Source organism: Xiphophorus hellerii, chromosome 16 (genome assembly GCF_003331165.1).
Source record: "Xiphophorus hellerii strain 12219 chromosome 16, Xiphophorus_hellerii-4.1, whole genome shotgun sequence".
In the NCBI taxonomy this organism is placed as follows: Eukaryota; Metazoa; Chordata; class Actinopteri; order Cyprinodontiformes; family Poeciliidae; genus Xiphophorus; species Xiphophorus hellerii.
The window spans coordinates 10,298,201-10,323,130 of NC_045687.1; the positions used below are offsets into that span (position 1 = coordinate 10,298,201).

General features: G+C 38.8%; 2 protein-coding genes across 2 annotated transcripts in view; both read left to right on the plus strand.

Moving 5' to 3' along the window:
• Nucleotides 1–163: 163 nt before the first annotated feature.
• Nucleotides 164–4,759, plus strand: qtrt1 (queuine tRNA-ribosyltransferase 1). Its single transcript, XM_032586727.1, has 8 exons — nucleotides 164–483; nucleotides 869–937; nucleotides 1,377–1,515; nucleotides 1,599–1,793; nucleotides 1,909–2,047; nucleotides 2,139–2,214; nucleotides 2,333–2,442; nucleotides 4,599–4,759. The coding sequence occupies exons 1-8, from the start codon at nucleotides 196–198 to the stop codon at nucleotides 4,606–4,608; spliced, it is 1,026 nt and encodes a 341-aa protein (XP_032442618.1). The 5' UTR covers nucleotides 164–195; the 3' UTR covers nucleotides 4,609–4,759.
• Nucleotides 4,751–24,930, plus strand: part of kcnt2b (potassium sodium-activated channel subfamily T member 2b) — a 47,724-nt gene continuing 27,544 nt past the window's right edge. Inside the window, exons 1-5 of the mRNA XM_032586724.1 lie at nucleotides 4,751–6,680; nucleotides 21,361–21,440; nucleotides 22,185–22,287; nucleotides 22,556–22,618; nucleotides 23,409–23,457. Coding sequence (XP_032442615.1) covers nucleotides 6,592–6,680; nucleotides 21,361–21,440; nucleotides 22,185–22,287; nucleotides 22,556–22,618; nucleotides 23,409–23,457 — 384 coding nt within the window. The 5' untranslated portion in view covers nucleotides 4,751–6,591. The remainder of the gene's footprint in view (nucleotides 6,681–21,360; nucleotides 21,441–22,184; nucleotides 22,288–22,555; nucleotides 22,619–23,408; nucleotides 23,458–24,930) is intronic.

The following is a 24,930-nucleotide window of genomic DNA, read 5'->3' on the forward strand; positions in this document are numbered from 1 at the left end:
ACCGGTGAGAATAGACCCACCTACTTTTTTTTTTTTTTTACAAAGCCGAGACGTCTATTGGCTAATCCAGAAGACTCGCCTCAGAACTATGTTTTCATTGGGTGTTCAAAAGGCGTGTTCGTCGTGCTGAGCAAGAAACGCGTCTCTAATTGGTCAAACCAACTGTCGGTCGTTTCCATCAATGGTCGGAGGAATATGGCTGCCACCATAATCTCTGAAGCAGATGGAAATCTCAAACAAAACAGCATGTTTTTAAAGAAAACTTTAGCCGCCGTTCCGCCTCTTACTCTGAGGATTGTTGCAGAATGTCCTGTGACGAAAGCAAGAGCTTGTGATCTGACTCTGCCTCACTCCAGCGTCAGCACGCCGGTTTTTATGCCTGTTGGGACACAGGGAACCCTGAAGGGGATCACCGCGGATCAGCTGGAAGGTCTCGGTTGTCAGATTTGCTTGGGAAACACGTACCACCTGGGCATGAGGCCGGTAGGTAGAGTGACGTATCAACGTTTGTATTTTATTTAAAAATATGTTTAGATTTAAATTGTTTAGAGTTATTGGTTGTAATTCCCTCAAACATTCGAACAGTTCTGTCCATAATTCACCCTGTGTTAAACTGAGGGAACGGTATCTGATGGATGATTTTTTTTTAACTGCTAAATTTTCACCAATATAGAGCTCATGTGGTTCCAACCCTAACTCAGTCCAAATGTTACCAAATGTAAATGCCTGCGAAATCAATGAAGAAACATTAATGTATTGTCTCGCTGTATTTTTTTTGATGATAAGCTCACAAGTTCACTAGTTTGCATTCTAGTGCTTTTAGAAGGGGGTGTAAATATGTATGTTCTTCTTACTTCACTATCTCCAGGGACCTGAGTTGATAGAGAAAGCCAACGGTTTACATGGATTCATGAACTGGAGGAGAAATCTTCTAACTGTAAGTGTACATTAAATTTTTGGAAAAAAAATTTGGGAGCTAAGTTTCGGCTTTAAGACATACAGTATGTATTCTGTTGTAGTATAGACAAAGGTTGCATAATATGTTGGAAATATGTTGTCATCTCAAAATCAATATCACATTCTGTTTGGAATATAGTATTTTCCAGCTATTCTATCGAAATGTCAAGAAATTACATATTTCCTGGCATTAATACTCTTAATTGGAGCCTTACTGCAGTAGTTACTCCAATGTTGAGGGTCGCAAAGAGCGATGGAAGTTATAATGACACAAGAAAAATCTATTGTCATTAGAATACTTAAAAATAATGTTCCAAATTGTAGAGTTTTCCAATACTGTGCTGCCCTGTAATAAATATCAAGGGGATATGGAATAAGATTCATATGAAAAACTTTATTTTCTCCTCTTTTTCTTTCAGGACAGTGGAGGATTTCAGATGGTGTCTCTTGTTGAACTCTCAGAGGTCACAGAGGAAGGGGTCAAATTCAAGTCCCCATATGATGGCAAAGAGATCTTGTTGAGTCCTGAGAAGTCCATTAGCATACAGAATAGTCTGGGTGAGCTAAATGTGAAGTACTATAAGTTAGTTTTAGAGCATTTTAATTGTTAATGCTTTTCATTATGTCTGACTCTTTTGCAGGGTCAGACATAATGATGCAGCTGGATGATGTAGTCAGCAGCACTGTGAAGGGACCGCGTGTGGAGGAGGCCATGCATAGATCCATTCGTTGGCTGGATCGTTGTATAGCAGCTAATAAGCATCCAGATAAACAGAACCTTTTTGCCATCATCCAGGGAGGACTAGATGCAGAGCTGCGCAAGGACTGTCTGGATGGTAAAAAAAAGAAAATATATAAAGATAACCCCCCATATTGAAAGTTTTAAAGACTCATTGTTCTTGGAAGTTTACAATACTTAGTCTCCCTCTCTCATTGTTTGTCTTCATGCAGAAATGACTAAACGTGATGTTCCTGGTTTTGCCATTGGCGGCCTGAGTGGAGGAGAGGAGAAGGATGATTTCTGGCGGATGGTCACACTGAGCACTGACCATCTGCCACGAGAAAAGCCTCGCTACCTGATGGGTGTTGGGTGTGTTCTTACGCACACAACTCAAGAACTGTGCTAGTTATTTGCTATTGAGCCATTAATCAAGAACCTGTGTATCCCTCACATGGGGCAGATATGCTGTGGACTTGGTGGTGTGTGTCGCTTTGGGATGTGATATGTTTGACTGCGTCTTCCCAACCCGCACTGCAGTAAGCTCCCTCACTTCGCCTGCTTGAAAAAACCTGGAATATTTTATTTAAGGTGATTGATCCACATTGATAAGTGATTCTAAGTTTGTCTGTGACCATGATTGCTGTCGTTCCTCAGAGGTTTGGTTCTGCCTTGGTACCTTGGGGTTCTCTTCAGGTGAAGCAGAAGCAGTACGCCAAAGACTTGCAGCCTATAGACCCCGACTGCCAGTGTCCCACCTGCAAAAGGCAAGTGGATGAAAAACCATTTACATTTCAAGCTGGAATAGCTGAAATTTGCTTTTAATTCTTGATTATTTTACATTGAAACTTTGTTAATAATGTATATCTGACCTATCAACCTATCAGTGGTGACTTACTGTATGTTGTCAGCAGAAAATGCTTGAAATGTATATAACCCATGAATGTCATTTTCTTTTTTTTTAAACGTTATTATTTATTTCAGACATAGTCGGGCCTACCTGCATGCTTTGTTTAAGAGTGACACTGCTGCCATGCATCACATCACCATTCACAACATTGCCTACCAGGTCAGTATTAGAAAAATCCTACAAGCTAAATGTAACTTCGGAATTGTTAGTATTACCAGATAACTCGTTTTAAAACAGTTTTTTTTGCTGAATGCATTATTTAAATGTTAGTATTTCTATTTTTTATAGATTTGATTAGTGTATTAGATTACATGAGAAAAGGTTCAGTTGGAGTCGAGATGGTTTCAAAAATGTTCAGCCTAGTTATACTTATCCTTTTCTTGAATTTTTGGCCTTTTTTTGTTTTCAAGCAACACAAACTATCCTGTTGTTTAAGTGTAATCCACTCAATGGGAAGCTTCACAGTTACATAAACAACAAGAAGCTGTTGGAAAAATGTAATAGTGTTGTTATAATACTGTGTTTAAGACAGAATGCAGTGGCTTTGCCAAATGATAGTTTTGCCAAAGAATAAAGCTGCTCATTCTGGTTTCACAGTGGCTCCTTTTATCACCAGAATAGCTATAAAAGTCTTTTTTTAATCTATGTGCCATAAAAGCTTACTTTAAGAGTTAAGAAGAAGAAGAATGGGAGGAATATTGGCAGCATCATTAGATTGCTTTATGAGAAATTTGACTTTTTTAATCTAAGAATCTTGGCAGTCACAAGCTGTTATAGTTTTGGCTCATCACTGAAGCCCAATTTCGTTTTTACTTTGCTCATGTCTTCCAAATAAGCATTTAGCCTGTTTAAAATACAGTATCGATGGGATGAATTTACTCTGTCCAATGCTGACCTTTTGTCACAGTGATGTATCTTGTACCTGCTTATTATTGTAACAGTTTTAAACTGAAAATCAAATCCTATAAATAGATTTTTCCATCAAACTCAAAGCGTTAGTAAGGAATTAGAAATGACTGAATATCACATGGTAGATATTGATGAATTGCTCACATAGATGTTATTCTCGCATGTGCTGAATACAGCAGTGAGGTGGGGAAGGAAGACAATGATAAATAATTTCAACTGAATAAGACTGAATTTTGTGTATCAACAAATTCTTAGTTTAAGGGTGCGCTCATATGTGCACCCAGGTTATAGCATCTATTTTTCTTTTTTTTAATTTCTGACACTAACAGATCGGTTTGTTTTTCAGCTGAAATGTACAGAATATCATATTTTTTTTAAAAACACACACATTGGAAATTATTTACCATGATTTTTACTTTGTAAGTCCTAAAACACCTGAAACACCATTAGGTATCAAAACATTATTTAAAAATCCCATTCCCTGCAGGACAATGACACTTTTTGTATTAAACCCCCTCAGAGGTTTTTTTTTTTTCTTTTTACCAATGGCTTAAAGAACAAAACAAACAATCAGAAATGTTCAACCAGGTTCTAAAAGCTTTAGATAATAATCTACTTGTGCCTGATGGTATCCGTGGGAGGCAATAGCAGTTTGCAGAATCCCTACCTTTCAATCTGCAAAGCACAAAAGACCTATTAAAAAATCCAGAATATCCCCAGAGGATATTTATCCAAACCGAGCTAGTCAGGATAGTTTGGAGGCGAAAGTGAGACCTTCTTATTTGACATTGTTGCTTTCTCAAATTGAATCCCTAGATGTCACTGACTGTTATTTATTGCACCTTTAATTCAGTGTGGTATCTTAGGCGCTCCTTTTTCCTTAATCTGTTTTAATGATTTATTAGAATTCAACAGACTTCAGTAATAACGTAAATAAATATCCTGCTGCCGCTGTATAAAACTCAGACTGCTCAGAATATCTTGACCTGAAGTTGACCCTTTTTTTTTCTCAGAAGATGCACAGCAGATCATAATGGATCTCTAGAGGTTTACAGTAATCAAATGATCCTTTCCTCTGTTCATGAATGTTTTTTTTCTATACAGCTCACCCTGATGCGTTCTGTGAGGCAGAGCATCGTGGAAGGCCGCTTCCCTGAGTTCATACAGACGTTCATGAAGCGAATGTTTCCATCGCCGGATCAGTACCCCGACTGGGCGGTGGAGGCTTTGGCTTCTGTCAATGTGACTTTGGAGTAGAAGTTTGAAGCTGGACTCCGAATGGAGGAAACCATCAAACAGACTGATTTAAAAGCAAAAATATTTTAAATAACTTTTTTACATAAGATTGTTTTCTACTCTTTGCATTTTTAAGGTATTTAAAAATACCTCATTTCACAATCAGCCGCTGAAGGAGGAAATTGGCTTTAAATGAGGTTTGAAACACACGACTGTTTCCTCTGAAATACGCTGTTTTGGTTACCATGGTTACAGAAGAAATCCTTTTTGATTTCTTTTTTACTTTTCTGTCAGTCCTTTTATAAACTTAATATAGTTCAAGAGTATTTTATTTTCACCACCGTACAGTGCTATTCTGAGCTTATCTCTATTAAGGTTGTTTTTTTTAAAACTTGCATCTCAACACATCCTGCAAGAGCTGATTCAATGTGGCTGCCTGCAGATTGTATGTTTGCTCCTCGATGACCACTAGAGGGCGAAATAGATGCATCTTCCTGAACTTCTGCTCCCAAAATGAGTATAAAGCAAAAGTTAATAAATCAAATAAAGGTAGATTAAAGATTTGGAGTGCACAAACACAGCAGTATCAAATTGCACATACGCCAAGTCTTCATCTAATTAAATGAGTGTTCCTTATTGGATAAACACCTGAGCTCACATAAGTGTTGATTTGCCAGGGCCAGGTCGAGGGAGATTAATATTAATTAATGGAGGTTAATTTGAATAACATCTGTTGCCAGCCCTCCTAAGTACCCCATTTGAATTTCATTACTTTTTCTCCTATGACCAGAAGATTAATGCCGCTTCATCCTCCGAGTTCTAGATAAAATAAAATGTTGCACATAGTCGGGTGTTGCATTAAAGAAAAAGAAGTGAATTCGTTGCAAAATTACATTACATATGTTGGCTGTTGAAATTACATATTTGAAAAAAATTGAAATAAGTGAGGAAACCAACATGTTCTTCCTGATGAAAATGAGTTTATTTTTCTCATCTTCTGCTTCTACTGAGTATTCTAATTAAATTTAGTTTATGAATAAAAGAACAGCAGCCTCTCAGCTTACTTGGCAAGCCACCCAGAATCGCGTTAAATGTCTTCAAATGAATATACACCATCTACAAATCAACTCATTTCCGTTGTATATTTCAGCTGTGCTGTTCCAAACTTAATTATAGCTAACTGCATCCACCTTAAAGTGACTATTTAGTCAGCAGTGGAGTTGAGGTGAAAAATAAATAAAAGAGAAAGCGCGGATAGTTCCACGCCTCTGAGCCTCTCCTGAGTGTGTTTGGCATTTCTGGGGGGTCAAGGGTGAATATGGGACAGATCGCAGAGCAGTAAATGCTGTCACAGTTCAGTGTGGATTCTGTGAAGATCGCTCTTTGATAATTGCTATTTTTATGTTGTTCTAAGCCGTGATTTCATAATTGCATCTGCAAGCTGTCCCCTTTCTGTGCGCGCCTGCCCCTCAGTGCGTCCATGTGGAGCTCAGGCGGGGAGGAGAGGATGCTGCCGTTGGGAGAGACAACCAGTTGCGCTCAGCCTGAGAGTGGAGTCTCCCCTCCCTCCAAGCACCGAGGGATGAGCTTCCTCGACCTGTTGCCTCATTTCGACTTGCAGTAAAGCTGCTCTTTTTTTGTTGTTGCGCAGACTGGAAAGGAAGTAGTGGATTTTTCTCTGAAGGTGGGAGGCTGAGGACAGTGCCATGAGACGGACCAATGTATTCGTCTTTCATTTACGTTGTGAATAGCAGAAGGAAGAGTAGCGGAGTTGTTGGTTCCAGGAGCCACCTTCTCGGTCCGGAGGTGCGGTTTGCGGCGCTATTTCTCTCCAGCTCCGTTTTTTTGAGGAAGGTGAACCATGGTTGAACTTGAAAAGGAGGTGCTCCCGTTGCCCCCTCGGTACCGGTTCCGAGACCTGTTGCTCGGGGACTGGCAGACTGATGACAGGTAAGATAACAGCTTATCTCTCCTTGTAGCGTTTTACGCACGGCGCGCTGCATCTGTTGCGCATCGCTGAAACGGGGAGAGCATCACGTCAGTTTGGGATGAGAAGAAGTGGCCCGCAGAGACATAATGAGCCCATTATGCCAAAGCTCAGTGCTTCAGGTATATGAAGTAGCCACGCTGTCGACCTGTTGGATGTTGCAACAAGTTCCTCTTTTCCTTGTGTGCGCAAAAGCGAGTGTTACAAATCGTAACTGGAAACTGCACACCCCAGTATTCAAATGAATTCCTTTGAAAGCCAAAATGAGAGCAGGAGGCCAGCAGTAAAAACATACAATGCTTTATTATATAATTAAAACAAACAAAAAAAAAAACAATGTGCAAATGAGGAGATTTGGAACAAGTCATTCAGCAACAAGAAGAGGCCCATTGAAAACATTCTCCTACTTATATTCATCAATGCCACATTTTCTGAGATTAGCAGAACATCTGCCACCTAGACAGTCAACCTTAAACGGATGCTCTGGATAACTGGCAATTAACCTTTGCCTACAGTCCACTTTGCAGGGCAGACGATTTGATGTGCTGTATGAAATTCGTTGCTTTAATAAGCTCATTTCATTATGCTGTCAAATGGAAAAATTTACCCCCTTCCCCAAGCCCAATGTGTCTTGTTGCTAGGTGGAAACGAGGACCAGAGGACTTGCTTGTGGAGTTGAGTGGGTGTTTTTAAAATCTGATAATTGGGTGAACTCACCAGTCCAAGTCTAAACATTTCCAGCATACCAAATAGGAGAACTGTTGTTATGTCCATGTGATAATACAGAGATTTGCTTTTTTTCCCTTTTTCTCTTAGTACAGTTTATGGTTCCTGTTTTTGTAGCTTAATGAAGGAAAATAATATCATGCAGTTTATCTCCTCCCTGACCCATGGGTCACTGGCTGCTCAGCAGAAGCCTGAGCCTGTTTGCTCTTTCTGACTGTGGCTCCTCTGGCCTTCTGTAATTTGTTAGCTATTGCCCAAGGACTGATGTTCCAGTGAAGTGTGACCTCAGAGGCCTGATTACAGAGGTTTTGTTGGGTTTTATTTTTTCTAAGTCAGCGAGACAAGAAGGGATTCTCTCTGTCAATGCAGTTACATCATCCTCTTAAAACAGAGAGAAAAGGAATACACACTGTTAAATTGGCCAAACCATCAACTTGGCTAGTACTGTGGTTCAAGACTTATGGTGTGAGTTGATGCTTCCCTGGCTTCCCCAGATGTTCATTTAAAAAAAAAAAAACAATAAGATTCCAGGGTAATTTCTCCTCATAGTAAATCGAATAGCATAGACCAAATGGAGGTCAAAGATCACATCTTAAAAAATAAATTTTCTATTCCACCACCTAGTGTCAGGTTTGTGTAATATTACATAGTTCTTACTTTGGTATATGCCAAAAATATGTTTATATAACAGTAACCTATGCCAATAAAATGATTCTGATGTTTAGAAATTGCATATTTATTTTAAATATTAGTGAAAGACTAATTGTACAATCTCACTGTTTGCTGTCTTGCCGATTTTGCTGTTTTGGTCACATTTAAATGTATCAGATCGTCAAACAAATGTCAGTATTGTACCAAAAAAAGTTATATAATTACTTGTGGCCCTATGTGAAAATAGAGCCATTACCCTTAATCATGCGTGAACTATAATTAACCACATTAATTGTTTTGCTTTAATGTCACTATACACACTCAGGCTTGGTTACTACTTCACCTGAGAACCTCTCTAACAGCATGAAGTAGGTTCAGAAAGCAACACACTGTACTCCAGTCTGTCTGTCACAGACATTTATCAGACTGGAAATGTTTCACAAAGTTTTTTCTAAGGGTCTGAGACTCCAATATATAATGGAAGAGTGGAAAACTTTTCCACAAATGGTCAGCCTACCAAAATTATCTTGAGAGCACATTCACGGCACATCCAAAAGGTCACAAAAAGAACCAAAACCGTCGTCTAAAGAACTGATGACCTCAATCTTCTATGTTAGAGTTAGTGCTGATTTTATAAAGAACGAGAAACTGGGCAAAATTGTATCCATGTGAGAGATTGATGGCAAAAACCAGTTCTGACCAAAAAGTCAAATAACACAAAGGCCTATCTCACATTTGTAAACAAACATTCTGAAGATCTCTTAGACTTTTGATGGTAACTACAAGACTAACAGTGTTTCAGGTAAGACCATCACACTGACAGTAACATGGTGGTGTTGGGTGGATTCATGCCCCTTAAACCTAAAAGCTAAGGGGATAAGGGACTGTCTGTGGCTCTAAAGCTAACTCCATGTTGTTGATTCCAAACATCAACAACACACTGGTCAGCGCACTTTGCTTTACTGTAACAAAGAGACAATTTGTGCTACCTGAAAACATGAGCAAAAATAAATACAATCTTGTGGGAATTTCGACTCTTATCCACTTAAAAGAGCATTCTTTAAGTGGAACAAGCAAACAAGCATAAACACTACCTTCAAGCACTCACATCTCAACAAGCATTCACTCTACCTTCTTCAAAGCTGTGCTTGTACGTAATGGAGGTTCATCCAAATACCTTAACACAATATTTATTTTTGTTTTCAATTTCACAAAACTGAAAACAGAAATAAGAAAATATTAAATAATATTTTCTCAGTTTTTGTCATGAAGAGATCTTGACTTTAGAGAGATATGTCAAAAATATCAAATTTACTTCCAGCAAGAGAATTTCAGCCCAAGATCAAACCAGCCAATCCAGGAAATACAAAAAAAACAACAACAAAAAAACACAATACTAGCTCCAGTATGTAAATGCATATGCTGAGAACAGGAACTGATGGTGCAGATGTGATCTTCATTAGAGCAAAACAACAGTTTGCCAGAAGACAAGGGCCCTAGTTGTTGCTGTAAACAAGTGCGGTCCAGAACTGAAGACATATTTTCAGCAGAAGATTGTTGTACCAGCTGGGGTTGTTTTCTGCCTCGGGGACCAGGCGGCTTACTGTCTCCGATTTCAACTGTGAATTCTGCATCGTTGCAGCGATTCTTTTACAAAATGAGAAGCCATCTGTCTGAAAAACTGAGCTAAACTGATCACAGTCGGTACACTAACAAGTTTGCTAGACATACCGTGAAGGCAATTTTAAAGGCTATGGAATCCCACTTTAGTGAGGTTTAGCAGAACATGTTGCACATGCAAAAATATCCCTGGCACCTCTCACACCGGAGGACAAATTTCATAAGTTGACGACTGATGTCTGAAGAAAGAAAATGATAATGATGCAAAAACAAAACCAGCTAACATAATGTAACTTTTTTTATCCACAGTAAATTGTCTATTTATTGTTTTTGCTACAAAAATGATTTAAAATCCCATAGAAGTATATAAATGAGAATGTTTTATTTCAGATGTTGAAATAATCATTTCCACTTGATGTTTTTAATTTTCTGCATCCATTTTGCATTTTAATTTAAAGAGTTTGCAACAAGGATACCGTTATCTGAAAAAAAAACCTCTTTGAATTTCTGCACACCTGTCACTCTTTTTGGCTCCTTTAGCCTTGTGCCATCAGCATGCATGAATGCTGCTTTAATCCGCAAATATTCGCGCAGTTGTGGCAGTGGAGAGAGTGGTCAGGCAGAAACGCAGTGTGTTGATGTCAGCGCCTGGGGAGTAATCGCGGCTATGAAATGGACTGATTAGAGGGAAATTGAGAGCTATGATTGATAGTGACAGAAACTTAATTACAGCTGAATCACACAGAGTTTATCCGCCCTGGTCCATAAATCTAATATTTTTCCATTTCTAGCATCCTTCATTTGCTGCCGGTGCTCAGATTGCTTTTATCCAGTAGGACCACATCCAACCTCAAACATCAGAATCTCAGTATGTTTACACAAAACTTATCTCCCTGACACATGGCTGTACTGCTTTAAAAAAAAAAAATCTTACATCACAGAACACAGTAATACCTCTTCTGTCACCCTCAGTGGGCCCGGTCTATTCCTCTCTCCTTTCTGTTTGCATCCCTCTGGGTGTGTGTATGTGTGTGTGTCTCATGTGTCACCCTTATTTAATGTTCCCCCCCGCCCTCCTCTGTCCTTCTTTTCTGTATCTTGCGTCTGATTGAAGTGGCTCCAAATCTTTTTTTTTCTCTCTCTCTCTATTCGAAACCGTTCCTAAAGCCCAGTGGGATGTGATTTAGTTGTTGAACAAGATTGCAGTTGAGACTTTTGGAGAATAAATTTGATTTAATGATTAATTTCACACATGGGGATCTCCTATTATTTTCTCTGAAAAATGTCTCCATGCATGGCATAAACCAATTTTTTTCACCTCTGCTGTTTCTTTAATTTAATTACATTTTGACAGAGACAGAGAAAACAATACATTCCATGAATTTCATGTTTTATACTTTTGACAAAAGACACAAAAACACAGATACAGCTGGATCTCAGTAAATTAGATGTAAGTTACTTAAATTTGCTTAGGGAGGCACCTAAATTCAAAAAGTGAATTTGAAACTGAAATATATATTTCAAAGTACAGGGCTAGTAGAATGTTAGATTAATTTGACTGTTCTTCATTGTCCTCAGGAGTGGGTGTGTATGTGTGTGTGTGCACACATGGTTGTTTGTACTGTGTGCCAATGTTTTGCCGTGTGATAGATTGGCGACGTGTTCAGAGTGAATCCCACTTCTAACCCGATTACAGCTGAAGACAGGCACCAGCCCTACCATGACCTTATCAGGATACCTGGATATAGACAACAAATGGACATAACTAATTTGTCTGTAGTAAATTTAGTTTTTTAATTTGTCTTATGTAACAATTTCCAGAAATAAACCCTGGAATTTCAGTTTCGTTATTTGAATTGAATTCATTCAATAACTTTTTAAAAATACCGATAAGTACGTAGCTATTGAGCTGCACCTGAAAAATGTGCCTCTGCAGACTGAAACAAAAGTTGTGAAGTTTGATTTCTGCAGAGTTCCTACCGTTCTGTATTTCTGCACTGTAAGTGAGAAGCATGCAAATACTCATCCTTTTGTTGGAGAAGTTTCTAGGAAAATTAAACTGGGAACATTCTGGTGCCTGTTCTGATCAAACCAACATTTATATTTTCTGCCAGTGAGTCAGAGGCTTCTGTTTGGAGGAAATGCCAGATGACTAAACAGTCAAGTACAAATCTTCTTCAGACTGTTGAGGACTTTGCCAGTCAAACAAACTGCCCGTATTTACCTAACCCATGTTTGGTTGTTCGGAAATGACTGTATTTTTATTGTCTGGTTCTGAGTTTAATATTTGCCAACCTGGCACCAGAAGTTGTATTATTTTACCAAAATCCTGTTGTGTCTACACTCAATCTTGGGGAATATCAAAAAAGTTCAGTTTGCACTTTAATGCAAAAATGTTACTCCTATCTGAGTTTAACTCATATGTCGGTTTTGATGAAACTTGACTAAAAGCTAACAAAATCTCCTCAGCTGCAATCAAACCACTATCGTACAAATCACAGGTTTTTGATCTTAAAACAATTTCTTATTTGCCTCCGCTTCACTCAGTATCCTTCTCAACTGGCGCTGCTCCAATAATTTTTTTTCTTCCCTCTTAATTTTTTTAATCAAACCCTAATCTAGTGAGACCAGTGTAGAACATGATCTCTCAATAACGCCAATATTCATGTCTGTTAGCGTAACAGTGTGTGAGCGAGTCTTTCACAAAGGATTTGTATTCTGCTCATGTAGGACCTCAAATCGCCTTGAGCAATTTCTGTCCAGAAATGTGGGGATAAAAATTGCATTGTGCATAATTTTTTCCTTTGATCAGCCTTTCCTTTGGTACATAAATCTAATTATTAAATAAGATACTTATAGGCTTTCATTTGAATGGAAGCGAAAAAGTAAATAAAGGAGGGACACGCTATAAAATTCCTAATTTTATAGCGTGATGCATTAACTCAGAAAAAGTTAATGCATGTTTTACAGCAAATACGCCTTACATGCATAAGAAAACAAACTAAGGCGCCGACATGGTTGATTAGAAGATTTGGGCTTCAATTGTCTGTGAAGACCAAAACGTTTTTTGAAAAATATTCTAATAAATGAATTTTAATCAGCCCCCAAAGGTCACCAGTTCATCACTAGGCAATATAGAGACACACAGGACAAACAACCATGTGTGCACACTCTCCTACCTGAGACTAATTTAGAGAGACTAATCAGAAGAAAGTACAGAAGGCAAATAATGTATCTATTCTGAAAATATAACATTTTGCATATTCTTTAGCTTTTTTTAACTGATTGTCAGACTGAAATCAGGACTCTAGACATAGATTTTACTTCCAATCAGAATAAACATATTGATCAAATTAGATACGCACTGTGTTTGGCTTAAATTGGTTGCACCATGTCTCTTTTAATTACATGCTAACAACAGCCCAAGGTAGTATTGACAACAGACAGTAAACAGGTTGTCTCTCATGGTCTTCAAGGCTCTAAGACTTTGTTTTTAGGCTATCTATGACTGCAAATATGCCTTAATGAGGTAGCTATTGAATTCCTGTGACAAACCTTGACGTTTTTGAATTTGCAATGTTAACGCTTCAGTGTTTTCATGCTGTGCACAGAAACATTGCCGTGGGGCAAGCCAGCAAATATCTGACTGTTTTTATGGGTCTTGCAGTGGGAAATTTGATGTAACTATAAGACCCAAATCCAAAGTGTGGCAAACCGTTGGGTGCTATAGCCTCAAACACCAAAAGAATTACATTTCAACTCCAAAGCAGCTCAATGACAGAAAGGACAGAAAAACAGAAAGTTCTTCTCTCATGTTTCAGTCATTTTGAATCGGTCATTATTCTCAAAGAGATTTTTTGAAGCCTAGTGTGAAAAAAGGCCCATATCTCCCATTGATCTAATCAAATCTGCAATGCCTGTGCACAAGTGGAGCTAATGTAGTCTCCGGAGATAGAAAGATAGGATTTCACTGAAGCACTTTTAATAGAGTTGAGCACCAAGTCAAGCCATATATTATTTCATGATTAGAATAACTAATGCAGGGCTATTTGCTGTCTTTTTGTTCTGTCACTCAATGAGTTTAAAATTGAACTGAAGCTGTATTTCTCAGCATCAGCTTTCATGCCTGTGGAAAACTAAGAAAGTGTATCAAAAAGACAGAAGCCAGAGAGCAGCGGATGCATTTTGTAATGAACACTAAAGTTTTTATCTTTTATCAGATGTATGTTTGTTTTTATCTCTAATATGCCGTAGGACTAAATGCTAATTTTCTTGTAAACAATTATGGCCTACGGACTACACTCATTATTAAGTCGGGTAGAAATCTGCCCAAGCTGCATTAGTGCAGTTTGTCACTGATAATTATATATTTTTTTCTTGGTTCTGCACTAGTAAATGAACAGAATAACAGACTATTTAAATGCCTCTGTCATAATTATGCTCTTATGAAAGTGCTTGCTGCACTGGAGTGTTAAAATCAATTCGGTGGCAACAGCGAGGAGTATTAAAAAAATGCTCTTCATTTCGTTTGACTCCTCCATTAACATGAATCCCTGAATTGGAAGTCATAAAATACGGAAATATGCCTGGAAAATGGATTTTTCTCGTGCAGGGATGTGTCCACACAGCCTCCTTCTTTTCCACCTGCCGTCTTTGCTCTTTTATGTGGGTGATGGTTGTGTATCTGGGTCAGGGACAAGCTGTTCTCCTGCCCTTTGCTAGTTGAAGCACAGTGAACCTGTTCTCTCTTTTAGATGTTAGAGCCGGGTCTTGTCATTCATTTGCCTCATTTAGTGTAATTGAACTCATCTGCCCTTGTTAATTGTCTGTTTTATTGTGATTGAGAAGCATTTTTTTCAGGAACTTCGTTTTTTTAAGAAACCAAGAGAGCTTCTATAAACTCATCTAAATACACAGGAAAACTCACCTTTACTTCATAGGCTAAATGAACTGCATATAAAACTGAAGACAAAAATCTCTACTAATGAGCAACTTATGTCAATTGTGATTAGTTCCCAGCAAAGCATTGCATAAAAGGAACCCTTTCCCTTTGTAGAGGTTCCAGTCTATGAGCCGTCATTGCCTTTAAAAGGATTTGTGACACAGAAATACTGGAAATGAATATTTTATATAGGGCTATGTAAATTTATCCAATTACTTTTGAACCTTTAGGAAAGAGAGAGCTAATTATGGAAGACTTTTTATTTCTTAGCATTTCCTTCCTCTAGGGTGCAAATAGCACAAATTTAAAGCTGATGATCTGCACCTCAGGGTTATAGTTGCAATTTATGAAGAAGACATAAGATCATTAAACTATGTCAGATATAAAACACTTCTACTACATCCTTTAGTTTAGTTAAAACTGAAAGTTGTGTACCTCTTGAACCTATTGGCCCTAGTCTTCCAGCTCAATACTTTAAAATTATATCGACTTGTTTTGAATTTTAGCCTGTAAAATTTTATTTAAGTCAAGTATACTTGTTCTTGAAATTTTACATCTCACTCATAAATATGTGGCCAGTGAACATTTCAACTTAGCTACAATTACTGTAAGTAAATAAAGTGTTTAACATAAATTTGGTGATGTAGTTAAATGCAAACCAGAATAACATTTGAATTATTTGTTGTTTTAGTTGTGTCTAATTGTGCCATGGCCATGAAAACTTGTGTTGTAATTTTTTATTGAAACTTAACATGAAATTATCAAAATACTCTGATTCCTCTAGAAAATTGGTGTGTAAGGTGTGTAACTTGCAAGGTTTTGGGGATCAGTTTTCAGTTTATACAAGTGTAGAATTTTTTTTTAGGTATGTAAAGATGTAGAAATTGAATGTATCTGAATACATTTAGATAAATGTAACTTCTGCGTCTGCTAAAGGAAATAATTAAACTGTAAAAATAAAAGGTCTGCAAATTGTTTCATCCCTTTTATTGAGTAAATTCTACCAGTTAGTTTTATCAGTGTGCCAGGAATGAGAGGCATGTTGATGAAGTCATCCAGATTAACAATGGCAGCCCCTTATATGAGGGGAACATGATGTGCTAATGAGAAATGAGATACTGGAGGAAAAATATTCATAGAGGAGAGTAGTTTCTGATTTAAACTGAATTATTGGACAGTATATCCAACGAGAGAAAGAGCAGAAGGATATACAATACAGGAATACTTTAAAATCTAACATTTGAACTAAGAAAGAAACGACTTGAAATCTGTGTTCCCTTGTGTGCTAATACAATCTTGTACCGCTGCACACTCACCATGTACTACCACGAACCTGTGGAAAGAGAGAGCGAGGAAAGGTCAAGGGCATACATCATTATCCCTATCATCTGAGAATGCATTCCAGGCATCGCCGATTTTTAACACGAGAGCTGATGACCTGCAATAAAAAGCTGGAGCCACAGATGCTCCTGGCATCCAGGCTATTCCACAGACATAATTTCTTATGTTTCGAAAGACAACAAAGTTTAGGTAGAGAGAAAGGCTTTGGGTGTAATCCCTTCTATGGTGTTGGTGAATCACATAGAAATGATTGGAAAAATGACAACATGCTTTAGACCACAGCGTTCTGCACTAAAAGATGGTTTTCACAGGTTCGACAAAACAAAAACGACATGCTTCATGTTAGGAAACAAACACTGGTGATATTCACAGATCTGAGCTTCCTCATGTGCCATGCCAAGCTTAGGAGTGGAAATAAGTTTATATTTAAGATATTTTTTTTATTTCTCCCACACCCAATCTGTTATGGAGACTTTTTTTCACAGCCTGGTAGCTATCAGTTTGATTCCACTTGTGAATTTAGATAATCTCATTCAGCCATTAAGCTGAATAACTCCTAATAAGAAAGAAGGCTTCTTTATTTCTTTTTTTATTCACTCAATCACTGCTTTTAAATTTAAACGTGGAGCCAGCACAGTGCTGCTGTGTTCATGCACACATTTAGGCTTTGTAGTTTCTTTTACTGTGTCATTAGTTGGCCCACTGCTGTGTCATTACAGAGTGAAGGCATGGGTGGAAAAAGCAGGAGAACAAGGCTCGGCAATCTTTCTCTCCCTCTCTAAGATCCGCCTCTGCATGTCTCCTTCAGTCTGTCTGTCCGTCTAACTGTGTCTGCTTATTTTGGCCCACACTTGTGCATGCTAAGACAGATTTACTCCACATTACAAAATGATGTGCAGTCATCCTCTTCAAAGCATGCTTTCTTTGTTAAACTGAGCTACAGCTTCAGATCTTTTTTTTATATACAGTGGGGAGAACAAGTATTTGATACACTGTTGATTTTTCAGGTTTTCCCACTTGCAAAGCATGTAGAAGACTGTAATTTTTATCATAGCTACTCTTCAACTGTGAGTGATGGTATCTAAAACAAAAATCCAGAAAAATACAATGTATGATTTTTAAATAATTAATTTCCATTTTATTGTGTGAAATAAGTATTTGATCATCTATCAACCAGTAAGAATGTTGGCTCTCACAGACATGTTAGTTCTTCTTTAAGAAGCCCTCCTGTTCTCCACTCATTACCTGTATTAATTGCACCTGTTTGAACTTGTTACCTGTATAAAAGACACCTGTCCACACACTCAATCAATCAGACTCCAGCATCTCCACAATGCCCAAGACCAGAGAGCTGTGTAAGGACATCAGGGATAAAATTGTAGACCTGCACAAGGCTGGGATGGGCTACAGGACAATAGGCAAGCAGCTTGGTGAGAAGGCAACAACAGTTGGTGCAATTATTAGAAAATGGAAGAAATACAAAATAACGGAAAATCTCCCTCGGTCTGGGGCGCCATGCAAGATCTCACCTCGTGGAGCATCATTGATCTTGAGGAAGGTGAGGAATGAGCCCAGAACTACACGGCAGGACCTGGTCAATGACCTGAATAGAGCTGGGACCACAGTCTCAAAGAAAACAATCAGTAACACTCTACGCCGTCAAGGATTAAAATCCTGCAGTGCACGCAAGGTGCCCTTCCTCAAGCCAGCGCATGTCAAAGCCCGTCTGATGTTTGCAAATGACCATCTGAATGATCCAGAGGAGGAATGGGAGAAGGTCATGTGGTCTGATGAGACAAAAATAGAACTTTTTGGTTTAAACTCCACTCGTCATGTTTGGAGGAAGAAGAATGATGAGTACAACCCCAAGAACACCATCCCAACCGTGAAGCATGGCGGTGGAAGCATCATTCTTTGGGGATGCTTTTCTGCAAAGGGGACAGGACGACTGCACCATATTGTGGGAAGGATGGATGGGGCCATGTATCGTGAGATTTTGGCCAACAACCTCCTTCCCTCAGTAAGAGCACTGAAGATGGGTCGTGGCTGGGTCTTCCAGCATGATAACGACCCAAAACACACAGCCAGGGCAACTAAAGAGTGGCTCCGTAGGAAACATCTTAAGGTCCTGGAGTGGCCTAGCCAGTCTCCAGACCTGAATCCAATAGAAAATCTTTGGAGGGAGCTTAAAGTCCGTGTGGCCCAGCGACAGCCCCGAAACCTGAAGGCTCTGGAGGAGATCTGTATGGAGGAGTGGGCCAAAATCCCTGCTGCAGTGTGTGCAAACCTGGTCAAGAACTACAGGAAACGTCTGATCTCTGTAATTGCAAACAAAGGTTTCTGTACCAAATATTAAGTTTCGTTTTTCTGGTGTATCAAATACTTATTTCACACAATAAAATGGAAATTAATTATTTAAAAATCATACATTGTATTTTTCTGGATTTTTGTTTTAGATTCCATCACTCACAGTTGAAGAGTAGCTATGATAAAAATTACAGTCTTCTACATGCTTTGCAAGTGGGAAAACCTGAAAAATCAACAGTGTATCAAATACTTGTTCTCCCCACTGTATATATTAGATTTCAATTATGTTTTTGTTCAATTCATATTTCTGAAGAAATCAAAGGATTTTTTTTTATTTGATACGTTGAAATGTTATTCCTTAATCCACAGATTTATATAATTTTTTTTGGAAAACAAACATTTTCTTAAAGAATGTAGTAAATATTAGCTTTTCTGTACATATGGGTAGTGGTCATCTCTATATATTCTTTCCTTAATTAAAGACCCCAACCCAACAACATAGAAGATTACTGTGCTTCAAAGTGCCTTGTAAGAGTTTTAAGACCCTTTGAACATTTTCACACATTAATCAGAGAAGCAGTAGAGGCCCATGGCGACACTGGAGGAGTGCCAGAGTTTCATGGCTCAGGTGGGAGAAACTCTCAACAGGACAACTATAGTGCGCTCCACAAATCTGAGCCTTAAGGTAATTATTTTTTAGATTAAGATAATTATGGCAGAAAAACTGTTAGAGGATGCAGAAGACTTTAGACAGGGGTGGAAGTTCATCTTTCATCGGGAAAACGACCCTAAACATACAATCACATACATAAGGAATGACTTAGATCAAATCATATTCATGGGCTGGAAGGACCCAGTCAAAGTCCAGGCCTAAATCCAATGAAGAAACTGAGGCAAGATTTGAAAACTCCTGTGGACATCCAATATGACGGGGCTTATGTGCAAAGTTGGTAAAAGAAAACCCAAAAAGGTTTGCAGCTGTTATTTCATTACAAGGTCATGACTATAAACCACTTTCATTTTGATAATTATGTATCGCTTTGTTGGTCTAGCACATTAAATCCCAATAAGTGGTTTGAAATTTGTTATAATGTCACAAAAGTGAAACATGAAGAGAATACTTCTGCAAGATACTGTTGTCTTTGCTTTCAGCCATCAACGCCGCTTTAAAAACATTCATATTAGATGCCACTGTAGCTTTAAGACATAAAGTTTGAGCATGCTTCGAGAAAGAAATTTGAGTTTCAAAGAAAATTGTGTTTATTTGAATTTAAGGACATAAGTCACCTAAAATGTCCTGGGGAAATAATGAAATCGGTGGGAAAAAAACTGAAGACATTGGATATGATAGAAAAACACTGTCAGCTTGAGATGACAAAGTGCTGTTTCTGATGGATGCTGCTGTAAAAGAACACATTACCTTGGAAGAAAGAAATCATAAAAGCATATGCAGTATTTTTATGAGAATAATAAACAAGAATCTGACACAGCAAAGCTTTTCAGAAGAAATGGAGGACGGTAACAGACGTACAGCTGTGGGAGGCTACAGCATTATTCTGGAAGTACTTACAGTACATAGCTGTCGATTGCTTGAGTGGTTGAGTTTGCATCTTAAAGAGTATCTAGGAATTTAAAAACAAACACAAAGAAAGACAGATTGGGTTTTTTTAAAAAAAAGATTTGCTAAATATATACACTTAGTCCTTAATTATTAGCTTAATCTTGTCAAAATGCGTTGTCCACTTGGATGTCAAAACTTTACCTCAATTACTTATGTTTTTGGTCAACCGTCTTGTTCTTATTGAAGGCGAAAGCTTAAGTAAAACCTCCTTTTATGGAGCTATGCAGATTTGTGTTCTGTTTTTTTTTTTTCCCAATCCCCATTATGTGTGCAAAGGCATCGCTGTCACCAATCTGCTCGGAGAGAAGGGGGACCGTCGACAAGTTGCAGCGGGGCCTTCAACTCCGATGGCTGAACACAATCCACGGGAACGTGTTTGCACACATCTGCTCCTGTGAGACTGAGGGAAGCGAACAAAAACGGCGTTCCCATAGAAACAAAAGGAAGTTAGCCCCTCTCCCAAATCTTCCCTGAGAGGTGTGCTGCTTTGGTGTGTGTCAGACCGTGTGGACCGGTGATAAAGCGAACCCTCCGGAACACAGGGAGGACCCCCTACCGACGCTGCCACCTCTTCCTGCATTCAGAACAGACACCGGTTGTTCTGCTCCTCTTTTATCCTCCCATGTTGTATAAGGAGACCACCAGCGTGCGGGGCCAGACTTATTTCACGTCCAACCTGAGTCATCCACTGCTCTGTTCACTGAATCAAAGCAGAGCTGCGGAGAATTTCCCCCCTGAGGTGGTCAGACAGGAAATGCAGTCACCTTACAGCATGTCTGATAACGTGACTCCACACATGGAGCCGTTTCTTTACCATTTCCGCCACATGAAAATCCACAGCAGCTGGACATATAATTGGTCCGATATTACTAATACCCAGGTAGCGGGTGTGCGGGGGGTTTTTGCGTTTGTGGGTGGGTGCGTGTGTGTGGGTGTGTGTATGTGTGTGTCCCTCCTAACAGGGGGTGCCGGACTGGGGAGGCAGAAAGAGCAGTAATTATGGCCTCCCATGTTCAGCAGAAACATCAGAGGGAAGTAATTTGTTGCTCTATATTTAATCAGTGGAGATAACGAGAGCGAGTGCGGCTGTCTGGGCCGATGGGCAGGCGCACAAGCAGGAACACCATTTCCTCCCAAAGCCATTAGTCTTTAATGTAGCCAGCCGCACTGTCATAGTTTCATACTTTTCTGCTCAAATAATCATTATCTCCTTTTCCATCTCCAATTTACTCAAGTGTACGCTTTCTTTTCCTCACCTTTGTTCTTTTTTGCTGTTTACCTCCCACCTCTCGCTCCTCTCGGCTCCTGTTTCTTGACACAATGAAAGAAGCGTTTTCTCCCCTCAGCTACCCAAAGCACCTCCTTGTTTACTCGTTTCCTCATTATCCTCACCTCTCTCTTATCGACTGCCCGTCTCTCCATGCCTCTCTTATAGGGTGCAGGTGGAGTTCTATGTGAATGAGAACACTTTCAAGGAGCGTCTGAAGCTCTTCTTCATCAAAAACCAAAGATCCAGTAAGTTCTCGAATTCTGGAGCTCCCCTTCAGCCATCTGGAAACAAAATGTGAATTTTGCTGTTTTGCCGTCTTTGTTTCCACCCAATTTTCTCCCACTTTTGGTGTAAAAGATGGGTTTCATGCGTCAAGCTCTGTGGCTCTTGCTCTGTATTTCATCATGTTTTCTCAACTTGTCCTCTCTTTGAAACGGCCTCATCTGTATCTCTGGTTGTTAAGATTAAACATGCTTCATTCAGAGTTTTTAACTTTTTCCTGTTAGCCGTTTATAGAGAACTCCACACTTATTGGCACTCAGAGTAGAAGGTAAACGTTTTAACACAGATTCATCTTTTTATTTCCACACCAAGAACTTCATCTTATGGATGTTTGACTGAAGATCTGGACACATTTAGACAAACAGATAGTTGCTTGTTGCGAATTTCTGATTGACAAACATCAAGACACATCAGCCTTATGACTGAAATAAGTCATCAAAATAATGACTTATTTTATTCCCTATTTCTTTTTTAATTAATAAATAAATGGAATCATTCTAAAAAGTTGTATTTCTGCAATTTTTAGTGTGAAATTTTGACTTAAAAGCATAACAAATTTACTTTCAGTCTTTTTATTCTTGTTTACCGGGAGTGCCAATACGTTTTGAAATGGCATAAATAGTAACTCATAGAATACTATAATGTGTCTTTGTGTTTTTTGTGATTTAAAACATTCAGTGCCTATTTCCTTTCGATTTCCATTACAGGTCTGAGAGTGCGAATGTTTAACTTTGCTCTGAAGGTGCTGAGCTGCCTCCTCTATATCGTCAGAGTCCTGCTTGACAACCCACAAGAGGACAGGCAGGACTGGTGAGAAAACCGGCGATAACACGGGGGGATTAATGAGGTGAAACTCTGTGACTTTAAGGGTCTGATAACAGTCACAGGAGCACCAGGTCAATATAAATGAGATGATGGTGTGTGTAAATCATCCTGCTAAATGGGTTCCACGTGAGATTTTTGCAGGAGAAAAAAGGGATGTTGGAGTTTCTGCTTAAATTTTGTAGATGTGGCAGAGAAAACAAATTATATTTAAATGTTTTTTTTTCCTTCTTCTTTATTGTTTTGCCCCCTGCAGTGGCAACGGAGTCAACTGCACCAAGCAGAACACATCAACCCGTCCCTGGAGTGAATTTGACTGGTAAGCATGCAAACCGCTGCGGCGCTAATGAGGAGCGATGGCCTCTGCCTGCGGACACTGAGAACGAAACCACACATCCCGGAGGACGAAAAACCCACGACCCCCGGCTCACCGGACGGAAACGCTGCATAACACAATCAATGCAGCTTCACTGAACCGGCGCAATCTGCAGTATTGATATTAAGCAGGACCTCATTCATTTGTCACAATCCAGCTGTATTGAGTACCTGTCAGCATAATATGTACGTAGTGGCTGCGCTGGCTAATCAACAGCGATCTAGTGGAGATAAAGTATGTAATATACTAGAACAGAGACAGAAGAGCTCTGGATCAGACCTGAGGCTGTGTCATATCTCCTGTTCAGGGGACCTATTGATCTAATTGATGGCTAATGACACTGGCTTAGCTCCGGCTCCAAATGAATAAGGAGCCTGACATAGTGAGTTCAGGCTGCCTCCCTTTGCAGGCAGCATCACATTCATGGCAAGCAGCCTACCCTACGCTCCAGCGCATCTTGGAGGAGAAAGAAACACCCGTTCCGTCACAATAAGAATGCAAATGTGAATCTGCAAAAATGACTTTGCTCCTTCCATATGAGCCCTCTGTGGTGTTTCAGTTGTAAACACCATAATTAACTCAGCAACTCGAGTTGTATTTGTAGACACAGTTGCAGTGTTTGGGGGAAAGAGAGTTGCCTGTATTTTGCATTTTTAAGCTATTTATAAAAACATTGTATTTACTCAACTAATCTCTGCCCTCCAACCCCCTTTTCCCTCTGTTGTCTCTGTAGGAAACTCATCATCTGGGTTGACAGACCTCTACCGCTGTGGGCGCTGCAGGTCAGATATTTCTTATCACATGCCTTGTTAAACATTTTTCAGCCTACAGTCATTCACACATACTAAGAGAGTTAGCATATGTCCCATCTTCTAATGTATATGGGACATTTATTAGTCAGCTGCAATATTAAAATCAAGAATGTGATGATAATAATAAATGACCTTGAACTTAAGTAAGGTTTTAATATCTCACAATATAGCTTAGGCCTTTTACTGATTGTTTGTTCACTTCATTGAAGGGAGGCTGGATTTTTGTCCCTTCACTTCTGTGTTTTTCATTATAAAGAAGATGGACCTTATATTTTTATTTGTCTACTGTGCTATTCAAGCACCTAAACCTAATAGAACACAACACATAGTTTATTTCTCATTGCACCAAACGCATCAAGCTGCATTGGACCTGGATGTAGCAAAAGCATTCATATTGATTTTAGCTGATTTGTCTTTAAGAACTTTAAATAACTGTTAACTTGGTAAATGATTAACTTGTTTGCTTTATCTATAAATGGAGCCTTGTGAAGCCTTTTTATTGTGAATGATCAATAATCATTTTTTTAATGCAGTATGTGTGTCAGTTTTACAGCTCAGAACATAATTTCACCAAAATAAAGTTACAGAAGTCACACTTTATGAAAGCATTTAGTATGGTTAGCATGGCTGGCATTAGGAAATAGAATCAGTCTATATATGTATTTCCTGCCATTAGTTTCCTGCTAGCTTAACTGTGACATTTCTATGGGATTACTAAGATATTGCAATCCATCATGATACATAGCAGGTAATATTGGACTGGATAAAATGCAGCAAATTTGCTGTAATATGTTCAGTTTCCTTTTTTAGCCAAAGTGCCTCCATAGAAAATAGTTTCCTTTCTAAAAGTGTCTTGTCTTTTTGCTTCCTGTGATTTTATCTCAGGAAAAAGATAAAAACAGGATTTTATCTTTGATGATGTGTTCTTTTGACACATCATCAAAAGAAAGATGTCTTTCTTTTGTTGAAAGACACATCAACAAAAGTCTTTTTCCCACATTAACAACTTCCACACAACCTGACCTAACACTTGCATATTGGAGGCTAACTGATCAGAAAAAAATAATCTGTCGATTCTAGTTGACAGTGATTACTTGGTGTATCCTGCACATCCTTGCTAAACCTGTTGCAGAACCTTTTAGTGATAAGAAATAAAAATTAGGCCTAATACGTTTTTCAAAACTAAGTTTTACTGTAATTTCTTAGCTATGTATTTTGTTTCTCAGAGAACACTGCCTCTGGTTAGACTGATTGTGGTGGCAGGATGTGCTCATATTGACTGTTATTGTGTATTATAATGTCAGGATGCTGTGCAACCTTCATCTAAACATGATCAGTGTCACCTATCAGGTGTTTTCACTTTGTGGTTGGCTCATGTATGCCTACATGCCAACATTTGTTTTGCATTTTGTTTGCCAATAAAGTCGTGTCATGCTATCTCAG